Source organism: Nothobranchius furzeri, chromosome 7 (assembly GCF_043380555.1).
Source record: "Nothobranchius furzeri strain GRZ-AD chromosome 7, NfurGRZ-RIMD1, whole genome shotgun sequence".
NCBI lineage: Eukaryota > Metazoa > Chordata > Actinopteri > Cyprinodontiformes > Nothobranchiidae > Nothobranchius > Nothobranchius furzeri.
The window spans coordinates 69,937,159-69,960,542 of NC_091747.1; the positions used below are offsets into that span (position 1 = coordinate 69,937,159).

A 23,384-nucleotide genomic window follows, 5' to 3' on the forward strand; every position below is an offset into this window, starting at 1 on the left:
ACCCATTTCACACACCCATGGACGTAATTTTCACTTTAGAAGTGGGGGGGACACGGGGTGGGGGTGGGGGGGGGGGGGTGTCTTTACAGTATGCTCTAATGGGAAATGGGCATCAACACAAACGGTTGTTTTCTGCTTGGTCCTAGAGCTCAACCAGTGTCAATTTAATGTAGCGTAATATTGTTTTTGGATGGTAAAAAGTGCAGGGGTCAAAACTTGACTTTGGAAAAAGTGGGGGGGACATGTCCCCCCTGTCCCCCCCCAAAATTACGTCCATGACACCGACATTCCCCGGTCACACGGAACTCTGGAGATCAAACATAACTTTGAAGTAAAAACACACACCAGAGGAGGAGCATGAAGCGTGCTTCTGTCACCTCACTTTCTGATTGGCTACGCATAAAATTCCACTGGCAGCCAGTTCATTTGCCCTCGACGTCGAACCAGGACTATCAAACACGCTGAGAACGGAAACAATTACATTTTTCTTAACGAAAGGCTTGACTACCTCTGTCTGCTTGTGTCTCAAAGAAAAGTCCAAAGTTGATGCCAAAGATGTTCCTGAGCCAACGCCATCTTTGTAGTTTTCTCCGTCACAGCTCTTGTGCTAAGCCCAGTCCACATCTGTCTACAAGCGCTGTGATTGGCTCGACCTAAAACTGTTTAGGCCAATGGTAGACCTGCTGAGGCTACAATGGAGCGCGGCTCGCCCGACCTGCAGAAAAATATCTTTTGCTGCTGCTACAGCTGTAGTAGTGTGAGGTTAGCAGGGCGGCCTGTCTTGTTCCTGGGAATGTGTTTAACCCACGACATGAAGAATCATCACATGAAAGGGTGGAAAGTTCAAAACAATGATTTATTGCAGGAATCTAACAAAGTGTCCCTGGAATAGTCCCAGATTAGCTGGAGCCAGAGAGAGTCCAAAGTTCTGCAGGTGGAGGAGGTCGAGGAGGACAGGTGGGGTGAAGGAGTGAGTCCAGGAGAGGGAGCCAGGCGGGGTGGCAGAGGATAAGAGGAGAGGCGAACTGTGAAGTCCAGGTAGGTAATGGTTCTTTCCAGGTGAGTAATCCAGTACTGGTTCTGCTTCTCGGATAGAGGATCAGATCCAACAAACCCAGAGCGTCAGGGACGGTTGTCCAGGAATCCTGGAGAGAAATACAAACTTGAGTCCAAAAAGATCCAACACAAGAATCCAGGAATCATCCAAAAATTTCCAATAACTAACAGCAAATTATCAGAGTAGAACCCAAGCATTATCCTAGAACGAGAGGCCAGATACTACCGTGAGTAGCTAATCATCCAGCGAAGTGTAGTAGTTCCCTCTCCTCTTAAATAGAGCTCTGCTGCGGATGACCTGAGGAGCTGCAGCTGCCGCTGATTACTAATGCCCCGCAGCTGGTGAGCTCCCTCTCCTGAAATGAAGAACTCAAAGATGTTATAGAGATGGAGGAGTACTCACCCCACCACACAACACGGCCATCCAACCTTTCCTGCTGTTTGGTCTTTACGATTAGAGGAACTGCAGTCATGCAGATTTATTTCTTCTGCTTCCTCTAAAATTATTATTATTTTAGCCAAACAGGCACTCTGGTATTGTTTCTTTAAGTTATGGTATCTAGTCGCAAGTATGTGAAACCACATTGTGGGAGCAGCAGATTGACTTCCTCTGTGGGTTGTAACCTCTCCACTTCTGCTCTACCTGAGGCTATTTTTGCTCGACACTGAGAGATGGTGAGGAGTGGAACAGGATCGTCTATTTCTGTTCTGGAGACATTTGGATTTGGGAGACAACTGTTAACTGAATCCTGGTTTTACTTTCCCACCCAGCAGTGGAACTTGAGAAGATCTTATGTACCCAGTTATTTGTCTGGGGAATCCATTTTCTTCTGCTTGTCCAAGGTGTGGAGGTAACTGATCAATAGGTGACATCAGTTCCTTCTGATGGGACATTTAATCCTTCCATCTAGTTCTGGGTCTCCCTTGGTGCCTTTTCCAGGTGGGAAACATCAGCATGAAGCAAAACTCCCTCAAATGACCAACCCAGCTCACCTGACACCTTTGAATGTGGGGCAGCAGCTCTACTCTGAGCTCCTCCTAGATGATGGAAATCCTCATTTTATCTCTAAGGCTGGACAGGTCGTGGTTTGTTTAGTCCTGATCCAGCTTCATCTTTCCGCTCGGCTCCGCCTCCACCACGTCAGACAGGAACAACGGCCTCATCTTGCAGACGGAGCCTTGACCCATCGGCCTATTTCTTGATCAGTCCTCCCATCACTGGTGAGGAAGACCCTCCTCTGCCTGGGGAGAAGACTTTCAACCTGGCTTCTTCACACTCTGCTGCACACCACGGTTAACACTGAAGATGGGTCATGGCTTCAAGATGCAAACATGCTTACAACATTGTAGCACCGTTTAGGAGAAATGTGGAGTTAAATAAAAACAAAAACGGGAACATTGCTACGGGAAGTCCGAAAAGAGCTGATTTAAAGAGCAAGTCACCCCCAAATAAACTTTTTTTTGCTGATAAACGAAATAAACGAGTGTCTAATCGTGCTGCAGACACGTGTCGTCAATAATTTAGCACTTCAGTGCATCTTAGTTAAAATTTAAATATTCTGCCTAAAACTGGCAGTGTTGTGCCGTTGTCAGGTAAAAACTCTGCACTGTATTCTAATTTAAATCTGCCACCGCTATTGGCTAAGAAGTATGCTATGATGTAAACTGGTACATTATGATGTCACAATGCTGTCGTGAGCCTGAGTGTGTGTATTTGTTAGCGGCTCCGCCCTCTCGGTCTGCCAGGCAACAGCATGTGTTGCATTTTTCAAACATGAAGCGGGAGTGGAGTTAGACTCTGGTAGGGGGTGACTTGCTCTTTAAATCCTGCGTGAGCCAAAGTGGGACAGTGAATGTTTTAGGCAGAGTCTAGATTTAATATTGCTCTCACTCAGATTGTTGAAGTTTATGTCAAGTTCCCGAGCCGAGGTGAGTGACACCATCTCCACTCTAACTGGGATTGAGCTGATTTCCCACAGGTGAGGAGCGGAGGAACTCGGGTTTAAACGGAGGATGGAGACACCTCACTACGCCGGATGATTGCACCAGTTTGGGTAGCCCCAGCCACTTGTTCTTGTACTCGTTTGCTCGCTTTGACTCGTTTTTGGATACGTGGATTTTGACCTCAGACTGTATTTGTGGATTACGTTTTGGATTACCCCTTACGTCTGGTGTTTGTTTCCCTTCCCTCAGGATCCTCACACAACCTGCTTCACCCTCGCTGTCTTCGTACTCTGGATTTCGCACACCACGTCCCATCCTCCGTTGTTCCTGTTTGGTCCCTGTCTGCTACCTCACCCATCCCGGATCGCTCACCCTCTGCCCAGCGCTCACCTCGGCTTCCCCTCCTCCCTCGTTCACCCTGAGCGCTACACGGATTTGAGCTGCACCGCTCACTCCCACAGGACTTCCCTGTGCTATTTTTGTTCCCGTTTTGAATAAAGACTTTTTCTTTTACTCAACCTACCCGACGAGTCTGATTCTGCATGTCTTGGGTTAGGCACTTACCTCGAGTCATGACAACGTATGATGAAAAACATCCTCCAGTGTTTGCTGTGACGATGACATCCACAGTGGAGCTGTGTTTTTTCACTTTGTTTGATCATCTGAAGCTGGAATCAGAATAAATGCTCTATTAGTTGTGATTCTTCTCACTTCCTCTTCTCCTTTTTAACTGAGTTACGAGCAGTGGGGTCTACAGGAGTGTTGCTACAACAGAAACCTTCTACTTAAAAACAAACCCATGAATGACTATATTGTTATAAATGTGTGGCTCCTCTCAAAAACACTGGAAACATTGAAGGTTTCATGTTAGTTTGCTCATCAGCTTGTCAGACATTTTCGCTTTTCCCAAAAACATCTAGGAGCATCAGGGAAATTATGGGAAATGAAGTGAATGCTCACCTGACTATCCTCCCTGTTTAAATAACTCAGCACATCTGGTCCACTAAACTCAGTCTTTGGTGCTGCTGAGCTGTGAACTGAAGCTTCAGATGATTAGGATGCTTCTGAATTCTGCATAAAAGATGCAGGATCCATATTAAGTAGCCCATAAAATGTCTGTCTGGAGCTGGAACAAAAGGGTCCATTTTAGCAGCTTATGTGTGCTTGTTGTGCAGCAGCACTGGTGTGCATGAACACCAGGCTACTTCTACAGTATAATATGTGAATGATGCTGTGAATCATGCAAGTGGCCATCTGATCACATTTAGCTTATAATGCTAAAATAATCTTAAGAATCAAATATAAAAAAAAGATGAAGTCATATCTTAATGTACACTACCGGTCAAAAGCGTTAGAGCGCCCCAATTTTTCCAGTTATTTGTTGCAGTTTAAGTCATTCAGGTCCAATGAATAGTGTAGCGTCATGGATGTCCTGTTTTTGACCTAGAGGTCATGATCTGCTGCGTCTGCTCGAGCAGAGACATAAAGTCTCTGACGGGCTAATCTACACGAGATAGTGGCCAAGGTCTTTCATGCACTCTGCTCATCTGAACTGCTTCACCGCTGTTACAGCGAAGATGAAGAACTCTCTTTTGGTAAACACATAATAAACAACTTTGTTATTACAATAATAATGTGAGCCCAATGTTCAATCAATCTGTGAAATGACAATGTTATTACTTGCAATTATGATCCTGTGATCAGTCGTATTTTACAAGTTATAATCTTGGACATTTTCACTAGACACTAACATTCACTCCCACTCAGAACTAACTGCTTCTCCAGATCCGCTGATTCTGAATAACATTCCTCACACACTCCATCGTTCATTTCACGTCTCACTCCACCTTAGTCCATCAGTACACAGAGTGTTAAAGTTAGGCCCTGTCCACACGTAGCCGGGGATCTGCCAAAACGTAGATATTTTTCTACGTTTTGGCCTGTCATCCACACAAAAACGGATCTTTTTAAAAACTCCGGCCAAAGTGAAGATCTGTGTTTTCTCCGTTTTGGGTGTCTGCGTGTGGACGGACAAAATCGGAGTTTTAAGGTCCGCAACGTCACTTTCCGCGACAAAAAATGCTGACATCACGTGTGCGACCTGTGTTTACACTAGCCGACAGCATGGATGCCCTCAGAGCTGCGCTCGCTTTATCAATTGTCCAAGCGCTTTTTGCTTGTTTGTTTTTGCAAGAGGAATTACTGCTCCTAGCGGAAGACCACAGACGAAGGAAGAGGTTAAGAACGGGGGAAGTACTGCCGCCTACAGGTCTGGCATGTCCTTAACAACGTATTGATCCGGGTACGTGTGGACAGAGTTTGTTTTTAAAACGAGGCGGTGTGGATGCAAGTTTCTGGAGGGGCGGATATTCGTTTTTTTAAAACCCGGCTACGTGTGGACTAGGCCTTAGTCTTGTTTAAATTGTGTAGAAGGAAATTTCTTAACCATTTTAAACCTGACTCTTTCCTTGGAGTTCATATGAGGTGTCACTTAATCCCTGCAATAAAAAGTTCCGATCTTCTGGTTAAAATATTCAAAGATCCATCAGATTGATATTCCATATTTCTATGGAATCTCACATTTTATGGTTCATAAGTAAGATGTAAACGACCCATCCTTTACAATAGCTTGAAATGGTCCAAAGTTAAGTGGTGAACTGCCAGAGGTTAAAAAAAGGGCAAGGTTACTCAAAACTGAAAAATAATGTACATTTCTGAATTATACAAAAAGGCATTTTTCAGGGAACACAACTGTTCTGCAGCAATGGAGGTTGATCAAGTCTTGAAAGCTGGTGCTACTAATTCCCGCGTGTTCCAATTTTTCTGGATTACTTCCAACCCCCTCTGTCTGCATAAAAGCAGTGTTGGAACATACTTTGGTACCACACCCTCGTGAGCATCAGTTGAACAATATTGTACTGCAGATAATATTGTGTTGCTCATGGACGTAATTTTGGGGGGCACTTTTTCCAAAGTCAAGTTATGACCCCTGCACTTTTTATTATCCAAAAACAATATTACTTTATATTAAATTGACACTGGTTGAGCTCCAGGACCAAGCGGAAAACAACCGTTTGTGTTGAAGCCTGTTTCCCATTGGAGCATACTGTAAAGATACCCCCCCCCACTCCCACCCCGTGTCCCCCCCCCCACTTCTAAAGTGAAAATTACATCCATGGTGTTGCTACAAAAATGGCGAGAAAAGGGCAATTAACAATGGAGAGAGACAGACCATCACTACAGTTAAAAATGTAGGTCTTTCCTACAGAGAAATTGCAAAGAAAGTCGAGGTGTCGGTGAGTAGTTTCCTTCACCATTGTAATAGTTGGTAAACTGAGTGCTTTAAGAGCTCAATTAATTACCTCTACTTATGACCGATAAGCTGTGATATTCTATATAAATATAGAATATAAACCTGTTTGGTCTTTGGATGTTTAATCAGAAGATTCTAGGATTCTTTGTTTATTAAAGGGGGGGGGGGGGGGGGGCTCTCGAGAGCGGCCCCCCTGGACCAGCGTCAGGGGGAGGCCCGCTCAGGAGCCCCTGGGAAGATCTGGATCCGGCAGGTGAGGTTTGGGTTTAACAGCAGGACTCGCGAGCCAGGCGAGAGGTGAGCGGAGGGGAGGAGGAGGAGGAGGCGGAGGGAGGACAGGCTGGCAGACAGGTGCACTCCCGTGCCTTGATTTCATTTCCTCTCGGTCCCGCTCAGTGGCGGAGTCGCCATGGACACCCGCAAGGAGAACAGGGCGAGAAAACAGCCGACCAAACCCAAAACGTCGAAGCGCAAAGAGAAGAAACACAAGAACGGCCGCTTCGTCAGGAGGAAGTCGCTGCGGTCTTTAGGGAATTTTATGGCAAGGATCCTGAAAACTTTGGGCACTTTAGCGCACTCGGGCGACGCGGAGCCACCGGACGCGGAGGAGGACGACGGCGGCTTCGAACGACCCGGCTCCTCGGGACAATCCAGGGACGACTTCTTCCAGAGCTCCAGGGAGAAGAAGAAGAAGAGCTCCGTGGTGTCCTCCTCCTCCCGCGGCTCGGTGAGGGACCGGCTGTCCTGGTGCTACGGCGACAAGACGCCCGGCGCGCTGGGGCTGAAGAATCACGGCAACACCTGCTTCATGAACGCCGTGGTCCAGTGCCTCAGCAACACGGACCTGCTGGCCGAGTACCTCGGCCTGGAGCAGTACAAGTGGGACCTGCGCCGCGCGGAGGCTCGGGAGGAGGATCCGCGGAGCTCCGGGGGAGAAGTGACGGAGCAGCTGGCGTCGCTGATCCGCGCGCTGTGGACCCTGGAGTACACCCCGCAGCTGTCGGTGGAGTTCAAGGTGAGGACAGACCTCCGGGTTCGCGCGGTGTTATCACCTCAGACAGCAGCTCCAGCTGGTTCCTGCTGAAGACGGCGGCTCAGCCACGTTTTACACACCTGGGTTTAGTAGGTCGCTGCAGAGGAAGTCCAGTAAAGCAGATGAGGGGTCATCAGAGTCCACCACACCTGCTGAGTTTCATCATAGTTGTGTATAAATCTGATTTCCTCCTTTTCTATAAAGCACTGGTTGTGATTCTGGGCTTCAGGCCGATACCGATTTCTAGTTCTTGTACAGGAAGGAAGATAATTATCAGAATTTTAAAAACAAGTTTAACTTGAAATGTTTCGTTCTGTAAGATAAAACCTCAACATGCCGGATCTGTTGGCTCTTTTTTCAGTTCAAGTAGAAAATCAACATTTAAACAGGCAGATTCCTCCTGGTCCTCTTTTATCTCTTTTCTAAGGCCCTGCCCACACGTAGCCGGGGATCTGCCAAAACGTAGATATTTTTCTACGTTTTGGCCTGTCATCCACACGAAAACGGAGTTTTTTCACACGAAAACGGATCTTTTTAAAAACTCCGGCCAAAGTGAAGATCTGCGTTTTCTCCGTTTTGGGTGTCTGCGTGTGGACGGACAAAACCGGAGTTTTAAGGTCCGCAACGTCACTTTCCGCGACAAAAAAATGCTGACATCACGTGTGCGACCTGTGTTTACACTAGCCGACAGCATGGATGCCCTCAGAGCTGCGCTCGCTTTATCAATTGTCCAAGCGCTTTCTGCTTGTTTGTTTTTGCAAGAGGAATTACTGCTCCTTGCGGAAGACCACAGACGAAGGACGAGGTTAAGAACGGGGGAAGTACTGCCGCCTACAGGTCTGGCATGTCCTTAACAACGTATTTATCCGGGTACGTGTGGACAGAGTTTTTTTAAAACGAGGTGGTGTGGATGCAAGTTTTTGGAGGGGCGGTTATTCGTTTTTAAAAACCCGGCTACGTGTGGACGAGGCCTAAGAAAATGTCTAAAATGTCCCTTTTTCTAATGAAATGGTAACTGGGTTACATCATTAATGCGTTGGCAGCTTTAGCCTTTCAGGTGACACCAGCAGACAAAAACGCTGTTTTCTTTAAACACTTAGGGGCCCTTTATTAGGCACTCCTGCTTAACTTCTTATAAATACAAATATTCAATCAGCCAATCACACGGCAGCAATTCAGTGGACTTAGTCATCTAGACGACTTGTTCAAACGGCACCAGAATGGAGCAAAATCTAATTTCTTCCCATTTCTGTTGAGATTAGAGACTTTGAAAATGACATGGATGTTGGTAAAAGGCAGGACGGCATGATTGTTTAAGAAAATGCTCGTCTACTGGAATTTGAACCCACAACCATCTGTAGGGTTTACAGAGACTGGTCAAACTGGTTCTACATGACAGAAAGGCACCCTAGCTCTAATAACCACTGGTTCCTAAGGTCTGCAGAAGAACATCAGCTGCAGATGGACTCCTGTTCAGTCACTGGATCGCTACACAAATCTGGTTTAATCACCACAGCCTATTGTTGCTGATTATGTCCATCCCTTCATGACCACATTGGCCCATCTTCTGATGGCTACTTCCAGCAGGATCATGCACCATATCATAAAGCTCAGATAATCTCTAACTGGTTTCTAGAACATGACCATTAGTTTACTGGACTCTTAACAACCTCCACAGTCACCAGGTGTCAGTCCAGGCCAGAATCTTTAGGATGAGGTGGAACTAGGGCTGGGCGATATGGCCTAAAATCAATATCACGATATATGGAGGATTTCGTCTCGATAACTATGCTGCGATCTGATCACATGATCGGAAATCGCTCCAGATCACGTGTTTTTGAAAGAATATGAATCGGGAGGAAAAAAAAGGGGGATTTAATCTTTTAAGACAACAAACACAACTTTTTAAATTTATCCTGAAATAAAGGTTGTCAAATTGAATAAAAATGGCTTAGTTTTAATTTCAATAAATCCCTCTACATCAATAATATTTGTTTCTTGTAATAAAAACAACACGGTAACGTCACACAATTAGTGGCTGGCAAGGACTCGGACACCAAGTGCCGCTGCTAGCAAGCCTGCTAGCACAGAGCTAACGTGTCTCCTCAGGAGAGCTGAAATATCTGCAGCTTGGTGATATTTTAAACCGGACAGTAAAGGCTGAGCTACAGACTCTTGTAATGTGTGCAAACTGGGCATTCGGCGTGCCGGTAAGGACACAGCTCCATGATTCGCTGCCTTCGAACAAGTTACTTTCGCTGTTGGTTTTTCCCTTCGAGCATCAACAAAGCAAATCACCGGTCTCCATTAATTCCCAGTTAACCTTAAACAGTCACAAAAACGCGGAGCCGACCGACAGAGAAAAGTTACGCTAATGAACAAAGAGAAATTGCCAACAGGCTGCAAAACATCGGGGTTTCTAGTTCTCCTGCAGCACTGGCGCTCATTACGCCCTTCGGCTGGCTGGACGCTGTTCCCAGTTAACGTTATGGATATCCGTCCGCCATACGCTGTTGACACAAATACAAAGTTTTTCTAACTTTCAGTACCTCTACCTGATCTTGACCCAAAGAAAAGCCCAAGTCTGAATAGTCCAGAATTGATGCCGAAGCTGTTTAAAACGAGCCGTCGCCATCTTTGTTACGCTCAGTCGCAGTAACATTCCGCCCACCAAACGGATAACTGTGATTGGCCAGGCACCTGACTGATGGGGGCTGCAGAGGTTCCAATGGAGTGTTGCTAGACCAACATGCAGAGCAAAATCAATTTTCTCCGACAACTGTCGGTCTAGATTTCCAGGCTAGACTAAGATGGCTCTTCAGGGAAAAGAAGGTCAAACCCGGTGCCAGTAAGGTGCACCTAAAAAGTGGCGTGCATGCGCACATGAGCCACCACGTTGGACTCTAGTGTGTCACGAGTGATGACAGCAGCAATACAAAGTGAACTTAGGAGATTTATCCTACCTTCAGTGGCGGCTCCTGAAATGTTTTTCCGCAGGTGCTATGAAGGAGGTGGTCATGCGTACCTATTGTTCTCTAAAACACCTTCAACACTAGCAGACACATGCGTGCACAACACCTCAACAACACCTGAAACAATCATTAATAAACATCATAAACATGTGAACAATCGCTGACTTTTCCATGAAATCATAAACACATACAGCCACACAGAAAACCATCTATAGCAGGGGTGTCAAACTTGCGGCCCATGGGCCGGATCCGGCCCGCAAGCGGGTTAAATCCGGCCCGCGAGATGGTTGTGTAAACTTTATTTTCATACTTTACAATGTAGAGTGAAAATAAACTTATCTTTGTGAGCAAGTTTTCTCTGTAATGAGTATAAATAAAACAAAGCTGCACTCAAGGCTCACACAAGAACGTGAATCACATCCTGAAGATGGCCGCCACTCAGGATGAGACTTCTGATATCGATGTGCTGGTGAAAGCTAAAAGATGTAAAGTAAAATGAGTCAAATATGAGTCAAATATACTTTAAGTGCTGCATGTGATCTGTAAGCTCTTTGGAATCACTAAGGAATGTTTTTTTATTTGTTGATTTTTTTATTTTTTCAAATTTTCAAGTACACTTCAGGTGTTGTACTTGTACTACACTGTCCTCAGGCCCCAGCCTCGTTTTATATTGATTGTATTAAAACAAAGAAAACAATCTGAAGTTTTTTTTTTTATTTACCGGTCCGGCCCACTTGGGACTAGATTTTCAACGTGGCCCCTGAGCTAAAATGAGTTTGACACGCCTGATCTACAGTGTAGCAAGGTTAGCTAACGTTAGTGTTAGCATTTCCAGCGGCGGTTGAGGGTTGACTCTCTTCATCCAGATCCGTAGGTTTTTGTGGGTCTGAGATCACTTCCAAACATTCATTAGTTTCTGACTGAACCCGTGGAAATGTGGTTAACAAACACCGATCCATTTTACCACTAGCTCTACCTTTCACTCATGGAAAATGAGGTCAAAGGTTAACATCAATTTCCTGTTTAGGTTTAAGTTTTTACTATCTATGTGATACTTTACTGATTATTTTTGTTTTGTATGTTAAATATTATCACATCCACACGTTAAATTAACATTAAATAGTAAAAAAAATAAAATCTAATATTTACTTGGGGGTGCAATGACTAATCCAGGGGTAGCTACAGTGCCCCCTAGCGCCCCCTGGCACCGCCACTGCTTACCTTACATGTGTTGTTTTGAGGCTGAATGTGATTAGTTGGTTGTGGAGTTTGAGGAAGTGTGTGTAACTCATCCATCAATAGAAAGACACCATCCTCCCCTGGTTTAATTATTCACACACATTCCTTTCAGGTGACTCTAGCCGGCCGGGCCCAGAAGAATAAAACAGCTCTTTTATGGTGTGAGTGAAGAATGTGTCTCCGTGTCTCTTGTGTCGGGACGTTAGCAGGACACGGGAACACGTTGGGTTCTGGTTGGTCCAACAGCAGCCACATGTCTCACTCCGAGACCGGCTGAAGAAATATTCCAGTGGGAAGTTTTCAGTGGAAGAGACAAACATTTATCATTAGAGGCTTCCTGTTGTTACAGTTGACATGCCACCTAGTTACTGATTACACTCAGGCTGTGGTTTCCCTTACCTGTTCACACTCAACAGGTGGCTTGTCTGCGTTCCTGTTTGTCAGGAAGACGAGCATCCTTATCTGACGTAAGTGATCAGTTAAAAGTAGGCAACACCGCAGCGACACGTTAAGATGTCCAAACAACAAAAAAGGCTCCGTGCTGACGTAGAAACTCGTATCGGCTGTAAATCAGAGCAGTTGGGACTCCAGTCAGATGAAGGTGAGGCAGCTAGCAGGAGGGGAAACCTGTTGGCCGCATCAGCTGATGGAGCATGTAACTAGCCTGGCAAGCCAGACTAAATAAATGTATTATTTAGTCTGGCAACGCTCCATTGACGGTTCTCGGTTGTGGGGCGGGTGAATGTGACATACTCTTGTTTCACTCTATTGCATAATCCCACCCACCAGGCATGTGGAGTGCCCTGATTGGCCCACAAAGCAGATAAAGCTCTGTGATTTGTTCACTAAGCAGATAGAGCACTATGATTGGCCCACCATTATGGACCAATCACAGCTCTTTATGTGTTTGAAACCCCTCTAGAGAGCTGTGATTGGCCAGCCAGAGTGCTGTTGGGGGCTGCAGAGGTTCCAGTGGAGCGTTCCTAGACCAAACTTTGCAAAGCAAGAATTTGGTCTAGTTCACTAGGCTAGCATGCAACATGTTCAGTCTGCAAAGGAAGAGAGTTGTTTATGCACGGGCTGGCGTAAGGTTCTGGATAGCCTGAGCTAAAACACCCAACAACGTGTGAAGATTTGTATAGAAACACAGCTGCTATCGCTACTTCTGCTCAGATGAAACTTCTGCTGCAACACTGACAAGTCATATTAAACAACAACATATTATATAGCTATTGTTATTGGCTGTGGTGCTCCGACACATTTAGGATAATGAGCCACTAGCTAAAAATAAAAGATGAGACAGATTTTAAATCGATTTTCATTAGATTTAATATTTTAAAGATCAACAATGTTCACCGTTTGTTGGACAGGTCAGCTGCTATTGTGGAGCACTCTTTGGTTGTGTTTGTATGACACGTGACGAGTAATGTTTACATCAATATTACTTAGTTATGGTAAAGATTGGAAGCCAAATTAGAAAATTATATTAAATTAAATGGAAGAGGTGGGTTACAACTTCCTCCCACTCATTTTCAGATATGTAAATTCATTATTTAATTCAAAGTTTCTCCTTTTTTATTCTACTTGCATATTTTGATCATTGTTTTTTTTTCTTTAATGTTTCATTTTTGAAATAAACGTAAACTAAGGTTGAAATTGATTTAACTAAAGACATGCCATTTTAAATTCTTAACCTTCTGGGGAATTCTCCTCATTGCCATGCATAGTTGACTGACAGCTCCCAGCAACAGAGAGGGGACCCTGCTCCACAGTTAGAGAAATTTAAATATCAGGAATAAAATGAAAATGTGATTGGATTCAGCCAAACACCTCTTTGAGATCCTGTAGTGTCATACAAGGACAGTGGCTTGTTGCACTACAACCTGTTTTTATCATTCAGAGAAATTATGCTGATATTTTACAAAAAAAGAAAGAAAACTATCTTTTATTTAGCGCCTCTCAAGATAAAAATCACAGAAAAAATAATTAAGTAAAAAGATTTCTTAAAACAATTAAAAATAAGTTAAAAATGAGAGAAAAAAATTGTGATAAATAAATATGTAAGGAAAGGGAGAGAGAAAAATAATAGGAAGGCGGGAAATCAGTGGATCGCAGGGAAAGGTGGAACAAGAGCATAATAAGGAGAGGATGGCGATGAAGGGCACATCAAAGCCAGCTTAAACCTAAGTTTTAGATGCTTTTTAAAGGAGACCACTGAGTCCACTGATCTCAGGCTCAGGGGGAGAGAGGTCCAGAGTCTGGGGGCCACAGCAGCAGATGATCTGTCACCTTTGGTCTTTAGCCTGGTGCTGCACAACCAGTAGGCTTTGATCACTGGACCTCAGGGACCTGCTGGGGGTGTAGGGCCTGAGAAGATCACCAATGTAAGATGGTGCTTGTCCATGTAAGGCCCTATAGACCAGAACCAGGATCTTGAAATGAACCCTGAAGTTGACTGGCAGCCAGTGAAGCTGGAGGAGAAGCGGGGTGATGTGGGTGTGTTTGGAGGACTTGGTCAGAAGCCGAGCACAGGTGTTCTGAACCACCTGTAGACGGTTCAGGGAGGTTCTGCTCAGACACGTGAAAAGAGAGTTACAGTAGTCTAAGCGTGAGGAGATGAAGGTGTGGAGAACTGTCTCAAGTTCAGAGCGGGACAGAATGGGACTCAGCTTAGCAACGTTCCTGAGATGGAAGAAGGAAGAGCGAACAACAGAACTGACATGAGAATCCAGGGTGAGAGCTGGGTCAAAGGTCACGCCAAGATTCCTGACAAGGTTTGGTGTGGGAAGCAAGCTGACCAAGAGAGTCTCTGACTTTGGGAACCAGCTTGTCTGGGGCACAGATGAGGATCTCAGTCTTATCTTCAGTCAGCTGAAGAAAGCTCCCACCATCCAGGTTTTGATAGAGTCTAAGCAGGTGTGTAACAGCTGCAGCTTAGACATCTCATGGGGTTTAAAGGAGATGTACAGTTGGATGTCATCTGCATAAAGATGGTAGGAGATTCCTTTGAAGGAGCTCAGGACGTGCTGAAGAGGAAACAGATAAAGGAGGAAGAGCAGAGGCCCCAGCACAGAACCTTGTGGGACACCATGGGTGAGGGAGGTGGTGGAGGACCTAAACTTGGAGACAGCCACAGAAAAGGAGCGCTCAGAGAGATAAGAGGAGAACCACTCCAGAGCAGATCCTGGTAGGCCTACCCAGTCTCTGAGCCTCTCCAGTAGCAGGTGATGGTCAACAGTGTCAAAGGCTGCAGTCAGGTCCAGCAGGACCAGAGCAGAACAGTCCCCTGCATCACTGTGAGTCAGAAGGTCATTAGAGACCCTAAGAAGAGCTGTTTCAGTAGAATGAGCTCTACAAAAACCTGACTGGAAGCTATCATAGATGTTATGTTCATCAAGAGCAGCTGTGAGTTGTTTAGCCACAACCTTTTCCAAGATCTTGGAGATGAACGGAAGTTTAGAGATGGGTCTGAAGCTGCTATGGAGAGAGGGGTCGAGACTCGGTTTTTTAAGAAGCGGGTGGATTACAGCGTTCTTAAAGTAAGCAGGGACCTGACCAGAGACCAGAGAAGCATTAATTATAGAGAGCACGCTGGGACCGATGGACTGAAAAGCACTTTTAAACAAAGATGAGGGTAAGATGTGGAGGGGGCATGCAGAGGTCTTCATAGAGTTAACTAGTTTGGTTAACTCAGGATGACCCGCCAGGTTGGAGTCATTATTAGAATGTATTCATTTTCAGCCATTTATTTTAGTTAATTTGTCAACATTGTTCTATTTATTTTGAACAAAAACATTTTTGATGTGAATGAAATCCAACTAATCTGAAACCAACAAAGGAAAAAGTTTAATCAGATGAAAGTGTGTCCCAAGTAAAAATTTGGTGCTGATTTCTCTTTAAAAAACAAACAATAAAATACTTTTAAAACCTTTTTTTAACCACTTAGGCCTGATGTGTTTTCTGATGAAGGAAACCATTAGGCTCGAGTCTGGGTCCAACTCTGACTGGTTAGTGAGTGTTGTAATGTAGATCACGTGTACTAGTCAGTATTCATCATGACTGACTGGAAGCCAGTTGATCCGAAACTCAAAGTTTAGATTTTTTCAAGTCTTTGCTGTAAAAAATAAAGAAAAAGCAAAATAATGCCAGAGTCAGATTGAGCCTTTGTATTTGCAGATACTTATAAATGATAGGACTTGAGTCGGTATCAGTATCTAAACATCTCGACTGGGGCGATCATAAGTAGTGCTAGACTGATCCATCAGCTGGCTGATGTCTCTTTGGTAGAGCTGATTTATAATCAGGCACATCCTCGGGCAGCCCGGTGCTGATGCTGGATTTGATTAAAATATATGTTTACGTTCCTGCTTAACAAATACTCTATAACATTATTGTCACATGAATATCTTTCATGTACTTTTTACCCGGTCTGTTTATTAATGTGTTAAACTTTGGTTAAATGTTTGATTTTGATACAGAATTAGGATTTAAGAGTAGGTGTTCAAAAACCTGTCAGATTCAGAAATGTCGTGCATCCATTGTAGTAGCGTCCAAAAATCAGCAGCACACATCGGCATGTCGGTATCGGCAAAGGAAAAGCCCACATCGGTCCATCTCTAATCCAGAGATTGTTGTTTTGCCTTTTGGTTTTCCCGGCGGCCTCGCTCATTCCCACTCTGAGCGTTGATGGCGTGCATGGCGCTCGCTCACAGAGCACCACCTGGATTCTCCATGCTGAGCTGCACAGAAAAGCTCAGCCGGACCTCCGTCTGGTCAGAGAAGCGGACTATTTTAGACCTACAAATAACATATTGTTTAAAGTAATTCTGAGCTCATAACTTACATTTCAGTTGTGATAAAAAGGATGAAATCATCAACTTCACTAGGTGCTGTGTGCACAGAACTGAGACCTCAAGCTGTTGTGACAACGGAGCGTCCATATGGAAAGCCGCTCCCATAAATCACTGAGCCATACTTCATTATAGCTACTGCGCTGAGACGACGCACAATAAAGTAACACGAGGAAAATGAGTCTGCCCTGTTTCACTAAGCATCCTTCATCGGCTGATTGTCCCTCTGGATTTATGTGCAGGAAAATACTAAATGTGGATATCCAAATGGAGTCTGGATCAGTCGTGGAGGGTGAGTTCACGCGTGGCGTACCGCACGCAGCTTCCTGTCTCTCGGGCAGCCGTCGTTGATTTTAGAGTCTCAGCTGTGAATCCTAAAAGAATCAATTTTTCAGACTCAGCAGAGCCATAAGAGCTTTTCTCTGATCCGTACAGCATTCAGAGGTGATTATTTCCATCGTCTTCTGTTCTAGTGGTCGTCTGTAAATCTCACAGAGGGGATGCCTGGGAGCAGCAGGATGGGCTACCTTCTCACTTTTGGTTTTTGGAGGGTCTCCCAGCCTCTCAGGCTCAGATAAATGTGATTTTTCATGAAAAGCAAACATGTTTCCCACTGATGTAGAGGTGAGTCCGAGGAGGAGGAGGGGGAAGAGGAGAAAGAGGAGGAGGGGGAAGAGGAGGAGGACCTCACTTCTCTCTCTCCCTCTCTCTCTCTCTCTCTCTCTGTGTGTGTGTGTGTGTGTGTGTGTGTGTGTGTGTGTGTGTGTGTGTGTGTGTGTGTGTGTGTGTGTGTGTGTGTGTGTGTGTGTGTGTGTGTGTGTGTGTGTGTGTGTGTGTGTGTGTGTGTGTGTGTGTGTGTGTGTGTGTGTGTGTGTGTGTGTGTGTGTGTGTGTGTGTGTGTGTGTGTGTGTGTGTGTGTGTGTGTGTGTGAAAGGGACTCAGCTGCTCCTGATCAGTGGAAGAAGTGGTTGTTACATGATACAGAAAAGAAATGAAAAATGGAACAAAGGGAGATGGAGGTTGTGTTTGAGAAGAACAAACAGATAAATGAAGAGATTCCAAGAGGAGGTTTTTAAGTCATCCTCTTGTGACAGTGTGAGTGTCCTGTCACAATGTCCCGATTGATCATGTGCCCTGGCTACTTGGCCATGGGGATGTCCCTTTGGCTGACTGGTTAGAGCGTATGACTCTCACCCGGGAGTCTGGAAATCGAATCCCGCCCGGGCCCTCGTTTATCCACCTTGCCACATTTGGCGTTGTTGGCAGGATCCATGTAGTACTGTCAAGTAGGTCCATGGATGTGAAGTTTGTGGCACCCTGCGCGGGAGCACGAGGACGTGCTTGTGGAAAGAGGGGGGAAGATGTGACAGTGTTAGTGTCCTGTCACAATGTCCCGATTGATCATGTGCCCTGGCTACTTGGCCAAGGGGATGTCCCTTTGGCTGACTGGTTAGAGCGTATGACTCTCACCCGGGAGTCTGGGGATCAAATCCCGCCCGGGCCCTCGTTTATCCACCTTGCCACACTCTGAAAACGTAGCAGCTGAGATTCCAGTCACACAGGAAGCCACACTGGATTTTTACCACTGAAGCTGTGCAGCTATTTGTTTTATCTTAGTTTACTACGTCTGTGCTGGAGCATCACTCTTGTTGTATTATTATTATTATTATTATTATTATTGTTATTATTTAATTGTAGGTTTTGTTTCTTTACTTTCTGCACAGAAACTATTACACTGCTACAGATCTTATGGTGTGTGTGTGTGTGTGTGTGTGTGTGTGTGTGTGTGTGTGTTTTGATCAGTGTTGGGAATGTTACTTTTAAAAAGTATTTAGTTATAGTTACTGATTACTTTGTCAAAAAAGTAACTCAGTTACTTACAGAGTTATGAGATTATAAAAGTAACTAATTACCAAGAAAAATAACTACTTAGTTACTTTTGCCATTAAAGAATGCAAGAAAAATGGGTTCCCCTCTTAATTGAACTTACTTAATTTACCATAAATGACTACAATAGTGAAATATGAGTGACTAATGACTGGAACATAATGTAAGTCCAAATGTTTTTTATAAACCTGAATAATTTAAATAAATAAGCACTTAACAGGAGGAACTACTAACAAGAACATTACACTTATCTAGACTGTTAAAATACACATGTAAAGGTTCCTGAGCCTTTAAATGGTCTCTCAGTCTAATTAAATTACAGAAATAAATGTATTTGCACAGTATTCAAATTTTTCCAGCTTCACATATTTGTGTGTTTTAGTAGCATTTCTGTTGCTGGTAATCTAGTAATGGTTAAGTCTAAGGAGCTTTGAAAGAAAAGCGTCTGGACTTCTTTGAGTTGCTTGAAGACGTTTCATCTCTCATCCGAGAGGCTTCTTCAGTTCTAAGGTCAAATGGTGGAGAGTCCCAGATTTAAACCTAGTGGGAGTTTCCCCCTGATGAGAGAACAAAAGACCCCCTGATGATCTTCTACATAATCACATGAAGATCATCAGGGGGTCTTTGGCGGTGTTTACAAGGACCTGCGGAACCGGGTTATTGTGAATATTCGGGTTTTAAAAGGGTTACTGGCTGCATGTAAACGCACTGACCCCTGCTGACAGCAAATTCACACCTTCCACTAGAGCAAGCCTCTGATTGGTGGGTAGAATCAGCCCACATGGGCTTAAGACAAGGATGTGTGGAATCAACCGGGCCAGCCTGGGGCCGACTGGGGCTACCCGGCCCGGGCCGACCCGGTACAGATGGGAATGGCCCATTTGATACCCAGCTATATCTGTACAGGGTTTTAGATGCTTTTAGAGCTGCTGTCTGTTGCCAACAAGCTTCATATGACTGGTTTTTACCAGAACCAGAGCTTACAGCTGTCACACTTGCCTGTTTATATCCATCTCTTCATCTGTTTGGCTCAAATCTTGTGGAAAATGTTCCAGACCTGAAAGTCATGAATAAAGGAATCCCTGACCATCCCGAAGAAACTAACGAGTCATTGATTGATTGGTGCATGAAGGGGATCAGGACCATTTAGTGAGAATTCTGTTGACTCATGATTAGGATAGTTAAAGGTGTGGCGCAGCAGCCTCAGTGCTCTTTGTTAATCAACCAGCAGCTAAAAGATGTGAGTGATAACTGAACTTGTTCCTTCTGCTGATTGAACAGCTGAAAACCGTCCGACACCGAGAGAGATTAACCAAGAAGCCATGGTGTGTTTCTGTGTAAAGGGTATAGGGCTACAACTAATGATTAATTTCAAAATGGATTAATCTGTTGATTAATTTTGTGATTAATCGATTAATAGGTTTTTGTTAATCTACAAAATAACCTGCAGCAGGAGAAATCCCAAAAGAAGTTATTATTATTTTGCACTATTATATTTTCTAAGGCTATAAAACGCATCACAATAGACTTTAAACATGTTTCTTAGACAGAATAAATGTTTCTCATATTTCTTGCTTGTTTAAACACTCTCAAAGTGAAAACCTTTGTAGATTTTAAAGCATACAAGTATAGCTTGGGATGTCCCGAAAAAACTTTTTCACTTCCGATACGATACAGATATTGCAGCCTTTATTATTGACCGATACCGATATCAATCTGATATGATATCAGTGTGGAATGTATGAAAGGCTTGATTAAGTGAAATTACTCAGAACAAGAGCCGGCAACAGCAAGTGTGGAAAAAAATGACAATTTATTCTTAACCACTGGTTGCAAAAATGTGAACCAAACGGACTGCTTGTATTGGAGAGTTTTGATGCCGTCCGATATAATCCAATTCACTGTTTTAGGCAGATATCGAATTACTTCCGATATCGGAACGGGACATCCCTAAGTAAAACCATACCAGGCTTTATTTATCCGCACCCCGCTCACCTACATCTTTATCCACGCAGTTGTCCTTTTTTGAGTGAGGAACACAGTTATGGGTTTGTGCTGTTTTTCTCTGGACGAGAACATTCTTATAAACAGACACACTAAATTTGGCAAGTGTAGGACACACACAAGCAGTAGAACACAATGAATGTTATACGCTGCAAAGATACAGTGTAAAATTGTACTCTAACAAACTCAGCGAAACAGCACAGTCACAAAAAGTGATCATAGTGAGGAACTACTATATTTCGAGTGTTTGTTTTCGTAAAACGTTACTTAGCGTATGGCTCTTCCCCTGCATCAACTCTGACATGTTTTCGTCTCAGATGTTCATTTAGAGAAGTTGTGCTTCCGTGCCTTGCTAGATTGTTTTTGCATATCTTGCAGGTCACTCATCTTTTCACGGCATCTAGAGTGAAGTGCTCCCTTACTTTTGATGTTTTTGTTTGGGTTTTATCTTCTGTTTTTCTCCTGTACCTTTTTTTGCTCCCCCATCTTACTCAGTGCATCAGCCATTTGCGTGCTACGTCATGAAAACAAGAGTACCTATTGGCTGATTACTTTTTCTACTGCTCCACTGGTAGAACGGTGGCTCATTACTGCCACTCACTGTCCGCAACTGTAACATTCAGCAGGCAGTACACCCCTTTGTCCTCTATCAGACCAAGGCAATCCAACATGTTGACTGAACTTGATTTATAATTGGAATGGTTCCCATGTGCTTCATAGCAGAATGTGACAGAATGCAGGTCATTATGCTCTAAATATAAAGCCCACTCCTTTTTAAAAAATTCTATAAAACCTTCGTCTTTAAACAGTGATGTATTAAACCTCCAGTTTTTGCTCGATGGGATTATCTCATTTACCAGAGTTAAAGAAACTGGAGCATGGTCGCTGACAACTATAGGGTGTATCTCAGTGTCTGAAATGTCAGCCAACAATGAGCTGCTGACTTGAAAATAATCCAAACAAGAATGAGAGTGATGGATGTGTGAGAAAAAAGTATATTCTACGGTTAGGATGAAGAGATCGCCATGCATCACAAAGCCCATAATCATTCAGGTACTGTTTAACTATGTTAGTGGATTGCCAATTGCACTGAGTCCCAGCTGTACTGAGCCTGTCTGTTAAAGTATCCATCCAAAAATTTAAATCGCCTCCAAGTATAAGTGGACAGTCCAAGTGTTCGGAGAGTACAGAGAAAAAATTATGAAAGAATGAAGGGCCATCAATATTTGGACAGTATATGCTGATGATACACAAGCTTTGGTTCTGTGTAGATATTTTTAGAATTATAAATCTACCCTCTGGATCTGAAACTGTGTCCAGTACTGTGAAATTGATGTTTTTGTGTATTAAAATAGCTACACCTCTTTGCCTAGTTATAGCAGGCAGAGAATATGCTGGGAAACTCAGGTGTTTTAAGTTCATCTGCGGATGTGGCAGATCAATGAGTCTCTTGTAATAATATTACGTCTGCTTTCACCCTTTTTAACTGATCAAAAATCTTTAATCTCTTCTCTCTGGAGCCAGCTCCATGTACGTTCCATGAGGCAAACCTTAGTGCACCCATAGATGTGTGTGTGCGTGAGTAGCTAGAATGTGACGCCTTCATGTGTATGAGATAAAATAAGTTACACTTATGAAATTATAACGTTTTCAAGTAATTCTTGTCAAGAAAGAAAAACTGTATTCAGAGAGTAAAAGTCTCGTCTTCTGCACGAGACCTTGGCTTTCCAGCTAAGATGAAGAGAGTCAAGAGAAGGACTTATTATGGCTCCCTTATTTGGTAACAAGGTCGTTGAGCAGTGTTTTTCTGTTTTGGAGACCAGACAGACCAGACAGGATGCAAGTTAAAAGTAAACTTCTAGTAATGTTTGATTAAATACCTGGCCTTTTGGTACGCTACACTTAGCTACGTTCTGTAGAACTTTGTTGCTGAAATTAGCAAAACACCCAGCCTATGCTCCTGAACATCTCTCCAGACATCAGGAAAAGGAATAATATGTAGTATCACGTTACATCGACTGACCAATCATAAACCTTTCTTGGTTTATCTTACTCACACACAAAACTAGCTGTTTTACAAGCTAAATAAATTCAAGATACAGCTAGCCATATCTGTCAGCTAGCACGACTCTGTCAGTGTGCCCCAGGGCAGCTGTGGCTACATTGTAGCTCATCATCATCAGTGTGTGAATGGATGAGTGATACACTGTAGTGTAAAGCGCTTTGGAGTCCTTACTCTGAGAGGCGCTATATAAGTGCGGGTCATTTATCATTATCATATCTGAAGCAAATGTTCATTTTATCAGTGTCTTCATGCACACGCCAGACCTCCAGTTTCTCAAGCTGATGAATAATAATAGTTCATTTTTCTGAGAGACTTGTTGCATTGTGCTGCTGTACACATTCCCCTATGGCACCACTGGATAGGACCAAATCATTATTATGCAGCAGGTTGTGGAAGTTCACTACAACGTAGATGTTTGTGTTTCTAGTTTGTTTTGCAGTGCATATCTTTTTTTTTGTAAGAATTTGGAGTAGTTTTTTTCAACGCTAAAAATTGTGTTAAATAATCTAGATCTCTATTTGTCAAAATAGTCACGATTATTATTTTTGCCATTAATCAAGCAGCCCTAACTCCACCATGCTCCTTATTACAACTGGTTAAGCTAAATAGTAACCCTTTGGGCCCTAGGCCTTTTTGTTTTAGAGATTTAATCGAAAACAACCTGGCCACATTTCTGTTACCATAAGGCCTTATTAGTTTTATTAGATTTTCTGTAGAGTTCTTGTGAAGATTTGATGCAAACTGATGGACAATGTTCTCCATCTCCTTCTTAGAGCATGGTGGCCAAATATGGCTCCCAGTTTAGAGGAAACTCTCAGCACGATGCCTTGGAGTTCCTTCTCTGGCTGTTGGACAGAGTTCACGAAGACGTCAACTCCAGTGTGGACAACAACAGCAGCAGTAAGGCCAAAACCAGCAGCAAGGTGGGTCTGCACACTCTACCTAAATGAGTATTTACACAGATGGCTCAATTCATACCTTCACAACTAAACAACAATCAAATGGAAATCTGCTGTCAAAT

The 23,384-nt window shown here is 43.8% G+C and overlaps 1 protein-coding gene and 1 long non-coding RNA gene across 5 annotated transcripts in view; one reads left to right on the forward strand and one right to left on the reverse strand.

Annotated features, from left to right (window-relative positions):
- Positions 1–837: 837 nt before the first annotated feature.
- Positions 838–12,282, reverse strand: LOC107382337 (uncharacterized). 3 transcript variants are annotated; one of them, XR_008566065.2, is made up of 5 exons: positions 11,957–12,282; positions 11,540–11,830; positions 3,565–3,668; positions 1,283–1,412; positions 838–1,145 (listed from the first exon to the last, which is right to left on the reverse strand). It is a non-coding gene; the product is annotated as an uncharacterized lncRNA (long non-coding RNA). The 3 variants fall into 3 exon arrangements; XR_001572596.3 differs by having other exon boundaries at positions 1,283–3,668; XR_008566064.2 differs by having other exon boundaries at positions 1,226–3,668.
- usp43a (ubiquitin specific peptidase 43a) overlaps positions 6,650–23,384 on the forward strand; it is a 189,145-nt gene continuing 172,410 nt past the window's right edge. Inside the window, exons 1-2 of one of the 2 annotated variants that reach the window (XM_070553644.1) lie at positions 6,650–7,328; positions 23,137–23,286. In XM_070553644.1, the coding sequence (XP_070409745.1) occupies positions 6,723–7,328; positions 23,137–23,286 (756 nt within the window). In that variant the 5' untranslated portion in view covers positions 6,650–6,722. Of the gene's footprint in view, positions 7,329–12,277; positions 16,700–23,136; positions 23,287–23,384 lie in introns of those variants that run through there. The other variant, XM_070553645.1, reaches the window with a different exon arrangement.